General features: G+C 38.4%; 1 protein-coding gene across 1 annotated transcript; it reads left to right on the top strand.

The window, feature by feature from the left end:
* Positions 1–292: 292 nt before the first annotated feature.
* Positions 293–9,155, top strand: LOC106089438 (cytochrome P450 6a22). Its single transcript, XM_059365485.1, has 4 exons — positions 293–320; positions 4,026–5,054; positions 5,115–5,245; positions 9,048–9,155. The coding sequence occupies exons 1-4, from the start codon at positions 293–295 to the stop codon at positions 9,153–9,155; spliced, it is 1,296 nt and encodes a 431-aa protein (XP_059221468.1).
* Positions 9,156–9,956: the final 801 nt, after the last annotated feature.

The following is a 9,956-nucleotide window of genomic DNA, read 5'->3' on the forward strand; positions in this document are numbered from 1 at the left end:
AAGTTCAATCCGCAATTACTTTTTGGGCAACCCAATATATTGCTTTTATGAAATGAATCTCATGATACCCATTATCATTTGCATCCTCGTAACGGGAACTTTTAATAGTTGCCAGCTTTTGTTTCAATTCGAATATTTTGTGGTTAGCAGCTTATACGAATGCACGTAAAATATTTCGCCATAATCGCATTATTTTATGCGGAGTGCATTTGTGAGACCCCAACCAAAATGTTTACAAATACCACAACACAAGAAGTAAGGAGCTTTTTAGTTAGTGTGTTTAACAATAAAAATGATTTTAACGAAAAAATTCTATCATAGTAAGTTGTGCTATATGTGAACATAAAAAGCTCATTGTATTTAAATCCATAAAGGATGTTTATTATGCCCTACACCACTGCTGTGGTACAGGGTATTATAACTTGGTGCATTTGTTTGTAACACCCAAAAGGAACAGAGATGGGCCCATTGATAAGTATACCGATCGACTCAGAATCACTTTTTGATTCGATTTAGCTGTGTCCGTCTGTATGTCCGTTCGTCCGTCCGCCTGTCTGTCCGCCCGTCTGTCTGTCCGTCTGTCTGTCCGTCCGTCTGTCTGTCCGTCCGTCTGTCTGTCTGTCTGTCCGTCTGTCTGTCTGTCTGTCTGTCCGTCCGTCCGTCTGTCCGTCCGTCTGTCTGTTGAAAGCACGCTTACTTTTAAAGGAGTAGAGCTAGCCGCTTGAAATTTTGCACAAATACTTCTCATTGGTGTGGGTCGGTTGGGATTGTAAATATGCCAAATCGGTCCATGTTTTGATTTAGCTGCCATATAAACCGATCTTGGGTCTTTACTTCTTGAGCCTCTAGAGGGCGCAATTCTCGTCCGATTTGAATGAAACTTTTCGGATAGTGTTTTAATATTACTTCTAACACCTGTGCTGAGTACGGTTCAAATCGGTCCATAACCTGGTATAGCTGCCATATAAACCGATCTTGGGTCTTGACTTCTTGATCCTCTAGAGCAAAATTTGCAAATTTTGCCCATGAACATTCCACTAAGGAACAGGGGCAAACTTCTCACATATCAATGAGTGCAGTCCGATTCAAGTTTTAAGCTCAATGATAAGGGGCCTTCTTTTTATAGCCGAGTCCGAACGGCGTGCCGCAGTGCGACACCTCTTTCCAGAGAAGTTTTATATGGCATAGTACCTCACAAATATTGCCAGCATTAGGAGGGGAAAACCACCGTTGACATTTTTTTCTGATGGTCTCGCTAGGATTCGAACCCAGGCGTTCAGCGTCATAGGCGGACATGCTAACCTCTGCGCTACGGTGAGCCTCTAGAGTGCGCAATTCATATCCGATTGGAATGAAATTTTGCACGACATGTTTTGCTACGACTTCCAACAACTGTTCAAATCGGTTAGGTTCAAATCGGTCAATAACATGATATAGCTGCCATATAAACCGATCTGGTATCTTGATTTCTTGAGCCTCTAAAAGTCGCAATTATTTGCCGATTTGCCTGAAATTTTGTACGACAGATCCTCTTATGACCAACAACATACGTGTTTATTATGGTCTGAATCGGTCTATAGCCAGATACAGGTCCCATATAAATCGATCTCTCTATTTTACTTCTTGAGCCCCCAAAGGGCGCAATTCTTATTCGAATTGGCTGACATTTTACACAAGTCTACAACATATAATTAAATTGTGGTCCAAACCGGACCATATCTTGATATCGTTCTAATAGCAGAGCAAATCTTTTCTTATATCCTTTTTTGCCTAAGAAGAGATGCCGGGACAAATGCGATTCATGGTGAAGGGTATATAAGATTCTGCCCGGCCGAACTTAGCACGCTATTACTTGTTTATTTCTAAATGTCTAAAAACTCTTTTGGCATCCGAATTTAGGTTGCCATAGTGTACCTATACCTACTTAAAACACCATCTTATCGCGCACCTACGATCCAAGACGGTTGCCAAACCTTGCTCGAAATCGATTCAGATTTAGATATAGCTCCCATATATATGTATCGCCCGATTTCCACTTAAATGGCCGTAGTAACTACAATTTTCAACCGATCTACATAAAACTTGGCACGGATTGCTGTGTTGGTCATCTTAACATATCTGCCAGATTTGATCAAAATCGGTTCAGATTTAGATATAGCTCCCATATATATGAATCGACCGATTTGCACTTTTATGGCTGTAGTAACCTCAATTTTCAACCGATCTGCACAAAATTTGGCACGAATTGTTTTGTTACTGATCATAACATATATACAAGGTCTCATTAAAATCGGTACAGATCTGGATATAGCTCCCATATATATGTATCGCCCGATTTTTACTTAAATGGCCGTAGTAACAACAATTTGCAACCGATCTGCACAAAACTTGGCACGGATCGTTTTATTAATGATTTTAACATATCTGCAGGATGTCATCAAAATAGGTTCAGATTTAGATAATTCTTCCATATATATGTGTCGCCCGATTTGCATTTTTATGGCTGTAGTAACCTCAATTTTCAACCGATCTACACAAAATTTTGCATGAATATTTTTGTTACTGATCTGAACATGTCTGAAGGATGTCATCAAAATCGATTCAGATTTAGATATAGCTCCCATATATATGTATCGCCCGATTTCCACTTAAATGACTGTAGAAACTACAATTTCCAATCGATCTGCACAAAATTTGGCACTAATTGTTTTGTTACTGATCTTAACATATCTGCAGGGTGTCATCAAAATCGGTTCAGATTTAGATATAGCTCCCATATATATGTATCGACCGATTTGCACTTTAATGGCTGTAGTAACTTAAATTTTCAACCGATCTGCACAAAACTTGGCACGGATCGTTTTATTACTGATTTTAACATATTTGCAGGATGTCATCAAAATCGGTTCAGATTTAGATATAGCGTCCATATATATGTGTCGCCCGATTTGCATTTTTATGGCTGTAGTAACCTCAATTTTCAACCGATCTGCACAAAATTTGGCACGGATTGTTGTGTTTGTCATCAGATTTTATCAAAATCGGTTCAGATTTGGATACAACTCCCATACATATGTATTGCCCGATTTCCACTTAAATGGCCGTAGAACCTACAATTTTCAACCGATCTGCACAAAATTTTGCATGAAGTGTTTTGTTACTGATCTGAACATGTCTGAAGGATGCCATCAAAATCGATTCAGATTTAAATATAGCTCCCATATATATGTATCGCCCGATTTCCATTTAAATGGCTGTAGTAACTACAATTTTCAACCGATCTGCTCAAAATTTGGCACAGTTTGTTTTGTTACTGATTTTAACATATCTGCAGGATGTCATCAAAATCGGTTCAGATTTAGATACAGCCTCTATATATATGTTTTGACCGATTTGTACTTTAATGGCTGTAGTAACTACAATTTTTAACCGATCTGCACAAAATTTGGCAGGGTTTGTTTTGTTACTGATCTTAAAATAGCTGCAAGATTTCATTAACTTCGGATCAGATATGGATATAGCTCCCATATAAATTTATCGCCGGATTTAGACTTATGTGGCCGTTGTACCAACAATTTTCTAACCATCCGATTTAGAAATAGCTCTTATATACATATATCTATTGCCCGAATTTATAATTGAAAGGTAGGTGTAGGGTATTATGTAGTCGGCTCTGCCCGACTTTTGGCTCTCCTAACTAGTTTTTTTGTCTACATGGTGTGTATGGTTCGGACAGCCCCAACTAAATGCGTTTCATTTATTTAGATTGTGAGTAGAAATCATCAACATAAGCCATTTCCGAATAATAAAGAGTTTGTCTAATTTTAGTTTTGTTGATAACAATAAACAACTGATATAGTTCTTATCAAAGTACATTGATTTCTAACATGTCTTTATAGTATGAAGCTTCTGGCTTAAAGAAATTTCGGAAATTCAAATAAACTCTTAGAAGAACAAAGGCGCAGATATAACAACGAGAATGGAATATTGGGCAATTTTTTTATTGCTTGTTGTGACCATAATAGTTTTGCTGTATTTACGATATCTTCAGAAGGTTCGTTACTGGAAACGTCTTGGTGTGGAAAATATAGATTTATGGGAATTATATCAGCGTTCAAAGGTATTGCCCTCAGGCATTAACCTCAATAAATACTATCGGCAAATGTACAATGAAAAGAAGCCATTTATGGTGATCGAATGTCTATTGGATTCCATGCTGTTTGTACAGGATTTGGAGGCGATCAAAGAAATAATGATAACACAATTTGAAAATTTTCCCGATCGTGGTTTCTATGTGAATCATCGCGAAGCCTTGAGTGTGAATTTATCGCGTCTAGAATATGACATGTGGAAACCAGTGCGCCATAAATTGACACCCAGTTTTTCTCCAGCTAAGGTGCGCAACATGTTTCCCATTTTGCTGGAAGTCACACAAAAGTTGATAAAAGTTTTGGCAGAGGACAGCCAAAGGGCACTGGATAACCAAATCGAAATTTTAGATTTATGTTCTCGCTTTACCATCGACATTATAGGTAATGTGGCCTTTGGCATTGAATGCAATAGCCTTGAAAATCCACAGACAGAATTTCTCTTGCAAGGCAATCGTGCCTTTCTTGGAATTCTTAATCCATTTTGGGATATGTTTGGCAACAAATATCCCAAAGTTTTGCAGTTCTTAAATGTTTATGTCTTTAGCAGGGAGAGTAATGCATTTTTTAAGCGAATATTTCAAGAAACTAAGGCATTTCGGGAGAAGAATAATGTGCGTCGCAATGATTTTATGGATCTTCTGCTCGAGTTAAAGTTAGAGCATGGCGAGGACAAAGATTTTCCTTTGACCTCTGACCTGCTGGTGGGGCAATTATTTGCTTTTTTCATAGCTGGCTTTGAGACAAATGCTTGTACCTTGACCTATGCCCTGTACGAATTGGCCAAGCATCCGGATATACAAGAAAAAGCCCGCCAAGAAGTCATGCAGCTAAAGGCAGCAAATAATCAAAAGCTTACTTATGATAGTATGAAGCAACTGAAATTTCTAAAGGCCATAGTACAAGGTAACATTTATGAAATTCAAATTGAAATTAAATTTTTATTAAATTATTTTGTCTTTTTAGAAACTTTACGCAAATACCCCATCGGCTCTGTAATGCCTCGCGTTTGTGTACGCCAATGTACCATTAAAACCTCTTACAATACTACCTTGACCATACAACCTGGCACCTTTGTGCTTATACCATTTTATGGAGTTCATCACAATCCTGATTATTATCCGGAACCAGAAAAATTTTTACCCGAACGCTTTTGTGAAGAAAATGAAACAAACAATTCCGATTCTTGCAAATTTTTAGCTTTTGGTATAGGACCAAAAGTCTGTATAGGTGAGCTGTTTGCCAGATTGGAACTGCATCTAGCATTGGCCTCATTGCTAACTGAGTTCCGATTTTCTGTTTGCAATAAGACACCTGATGAGCTGAGGTTTGATCCCAAAAAGAGGTTTACACTCTACTTGAAAGATGGTCTATATTTAAAAGTAAATAAATTAAACTGAAACAAAGGTATAAGACCCAAGTGGACACGTTATTGAGCCCTTAGAAGCCGCAATTTAGGTCCGATGTTATGACTTCCAAAAACTGTGATTAGTATGGTCCGAACCGGTCTATAACCTGATATAGATATACCCGATCTCCAGATATGACTTCTTGAGCTCTTACAAGCCTCAATTTTCACCTAATTTGGCTGAAATTTTGCACATATTATTCTGTTATGACTTCCAACAACTGTACCAAGTACGGTCCAAATCGGTCTATAACCTGATATAGCCCCTTATAAACCGATCTCCCGATTTGACTTCTTGAACCCCTGGAAGCCGCAATTTTTGATTGATTTGGCTGAAATTTGGCATGTGGTGTTCTGTTGTGTCTCTCATCAACTGGGCCAAGTACGGTCCAAATCGGTTTAGTCGGCTTAGTCATAACATACTGACAGACTGAAGGATGCCAGCAACGACTTTTGCAAACGTTGTGATGACATCGAAGAAGAAGATATTATAGAACATCTTCAGTGTTCTGTTCCTGTGGTATCACAATGGAAAACGTCTAAGTGAGGCTGATGGCTGAGTGCCACTTAAACCTAACCTAACACAACCTCTTCGCTTAGTCGACGTAGGTTGAATGTGGCATACATAGGCATAAATCGTTACGTATATGGTTTCTATGTTCATATAAACTAATATTTTCTTGCAATATTCAGATAGTTTAAAATGATCATAAGATGAAAGAAATTCACTTTATATATCAATATCAGAAGGGGTTTGTGTGAGGAATTGCACTGAAACTGAACAACCCTAAGCGGCATGAAGCGCGATCTGGTAATATGAGGTCTCGAATGGTAGGCAGAACGAATCTTCTTAGATGGTGCATAATGATCCCGTGATGAAAACAGGATACTACATTGTTTGATATCTGAAGGGGGGCGGACCCTCCCCCTTACCCTAATTTTCTGAAACGCCAGATCTCGGGGATGGGTGGTGCGATTTAAGCGAAATTTTGTGTGCTCTCATATAGTAACCTAAAAATAAAAATTTGGTATCCAAATTTAGGATGGGGTACCTAGGGAGGCTGCCCCACCCTAAAACCTACCAAACATATATTTAGACCAATCACGACAATATGGAACTCAAATGAAAGGTATTTAGCATAAGAAAACGTATCTGATATCCAATTGTCTTATCAAGCGTTTGGATGACCACCCCAACCCCCAAAACAGCCACTAAATCGGACATATTTACCGACCATGGCAATATGGAACTCAAATGAAAGGTATTTGCGATTGAAAAACGAATTTGATATCCAAATTTGGGACAACGATTCGGGGGGTCCTCCCCTTCCCCAAAACACACCCCAAACAGGACTTATTTACTGACGATGGCAATATGGGGCTTAAGTAAAAGGTATTTGAGTGTAGAATACGCATCTGATATACAGATGTGGAGCCAAGTGTTTGTGGGAACGCCAATCCCCGAGAACATACCACAAAGAAGACAAATTTACGACCATAGCAATGTGAGGGCTTGTATGAAATTGATATCAGTAAAGCACGAATCTGATATCAATGTTCGGGATAAGGTGTCTATGGGGCCACCCCACCCCCATAAAAACACCCAAATAGGAAGTAGTTGCTGACCATTGCAATATGAGGCTTAAACAGGAGGTATGTTAGAGTAGAATACGAATCTGTGTTCTACTCTAAAATACTAACCATTGCAATATGAGGTTCAATAGAAGGTATTTTCGAGTAGAACACGAATCTGATATATATTTTCAAAGCCAAGTCACATCCCAAGTCAAGCCCATCCCAAAAACACACCCCCCAAACCAGTCATGTTTGCCGGCTATGGAAAAATGGAGCTCAAATGAAAGGTATTTGGAACGTATTAGGAGGGAGGTATTGGTCTAGGTATTGGTATTGGTCTACCATAACAACCCCCATGTAGGACGTTTTTTCTCACCAGGACAATTTGGGACTTTAAGGCAGTGGAGTTCGATATTCACAGGTTTTAGGGCCCATACCCCAAGCAGGATCTATTCGCTGGCTTTTCCAATAAGGGGTTTAAGTGAATTGTATTTGAGATTAGAAAACGAATTTGATATCCAATTTCGAGGCCAATGGCAATATGGGGTTCAAATATATGATAATAGAGCACGTTGCTGATATATTTCAGGACTTAGTGTTTGGGTGACCACCCCATTCCCTAAAACATCTCTAAATCGGGCATATTTACTGACCATGTCAATGTGGGGCTTAAATGAAAGGATGTGAGGGGTATAGCAAGAATTAATACCAATTTTCGGGACCAATTTTCTGGGGGTCTACCCCTTCCCAAAACACCCCACAATTTTTTAGTGACCATATGGGGCTCAATAAAGGTAGTTGGGAGTAGAATACGAATTTGATATCCAAATGTAGGACTATGTATTTTGGTTATCACCCCTTCACCAAAACACCTCCCAGAGGGTAAAAATTTTCCGACCATGCCAATATGTGGCTCAAATGAAAGGTATTTGAGATTAGAAAACGAATTTGATAACCTATTTTGAGGCCGTGTGTTTGGGGGACGCCCCATCCTGTAAACTCCCTTCAAAACCAATTGCCAAATGAGCTTAAATAAATGGTATTTTGAGAAAAGAGCACGATGCTGATATTTTTCAGGGCCAAGTGTCTGGGGGACCACCTCTCCCCCGAAAACACTACTAAATCAGACATCATGAGAATATCGGACATCATGAGAATATCAGACATCATGAGAATGGAGTACACCTTACATCCAAACTTAAAATCGTAGACCAATAAAGATTACATGGGATTCAGCTAAAGGCACTTATTGTTAAACTGTTAGTCAAGCGATATGCTATTTTCGTAGCATTGTATTTCACTAAAAGCTTCTTAATTGTCGAAAATAAATATTCCAAGGAAAATTTTGTTCCATATAAAGTAAATAAAGGCGCAGCGGAGCGGGCCCGGTCCAGTTAGTATGACATTAAAATATGATGTCAAGTGTTTGGTGTCATCCTTTTTCCTTAAACTATCTATCATGACAATAAGGTTTGACAAGTACACAGAAAAAAATAATTCTTAGAAAAAAACCAACTAACAAATTCGTATGTGAAACTTCAAATTCTCAACGAATTTTATCATTGAAGACATGATTAAAATTTGTTTTTAGGGGTAATCGTAGAGATTGACAGAGGAAAACCCGAGAGCAGCAGTGAAAATAACGAGGCAAAGCAGCGCGAGCCGAACAATGAAAACAGAAACACCACCACCCGAAGCAAAGCACTTGCGTTGGCTGGTTTTATGGTTTTTTGGCTTGCTTATGGATATATTGTTGTTGTTGTTATGTGTTGGCTTACAAAGAGTGCCTTTCAACAACAAATTTGTACTTTGGTTCGTCGAGATTCAAAATAAAATGTTGCAGGAAAATTAACAACTTTCGTAGTTGTTATTTCGACCAAAGTTGTTGTTTCTCAAAATTATTTTTGTCTGTTTAGGAGTACGAACGTTACTTTGAAATATCGATTAAACTTTCAGAGAGTTTTACTCCAAAAGACACCAAAGGATATGTAACCTTACAGAGGAAAACCCGAGAGCAGCAGTGAAAATAACGAGGCAAAGCAGCGCGAGCCGAACAATGAAAACAGAAACACCACCACCCGAAGCAAAGCACTTGCGTTGGCTGGTTTTATGGTTTTTTGGCTTGCTTATGGATATATTGTTGTTGTTGTTATGTGTTGGCTTACAAAGAGTGCCTTTCAACAACAAATTTGTACTTTGGTTCGTCGAGATTCAAAATAAAATGTTGCAGGAAAATTAACAACTTTCGTAGTTGTTATTTCGACCAAAGTTGTTGTTTCTCAAAATTATTTTTGTCCGTTTAGGAGTACGAACGTTACTTTGAAATATCGATTAAACTTTCAGAGAGTTTTACTCCAAAAGACACCAAAGGATATGTAACCTTACTATGACAATATGGGATTCAAATTCAAGGTAGTTGAGAATAGAGTAGGAACTTGATATCGAAATTTTGGGTCAACAATCTCAAGTGCCTCCAAAGCTGATCCAGAGGACATTTTGCCGATTTAAAAATAACTGAGTCTAAATGAAAGAGTTGTAGGAGTAGAATACGAACGTAACATTCAAACATTCAACAAGTAAATGAGAGTCTGCCTTATACCTAAGTTGACATGTAGCACAGTGTATGGCAGTAGGGTAAAATTTTATTTCTTCCACATGATAAAGCTCTAAGTAGTTAACATGGTAATCAGGTGCTGATATATAAAGTCAAGTTTCTAACGATCGCTCCTCCTTCAATTCCCACCAAACGGGCATATAACCCGATAATTACAATATGGAGCATAAACTAAAGAAAAGGGGTATGAACCCAACAAATAATAAATGAA

This window comes from Stomoxys calcitrans, chromosome 3 (assembly GCF_963082655.1).
Source record: "Stomoxys calcitrans chromosome 3, idStoCalc2.1, whole genome shotgun sequence".
In the NCBI taxonomy this organism is placed as follows: domain Eukaryota; kingdom Metazoa; phylum Arthropoda; class Insecta; order Diptera; family Muscidae; genus Stomoxys; species Stomoxys calcitrans.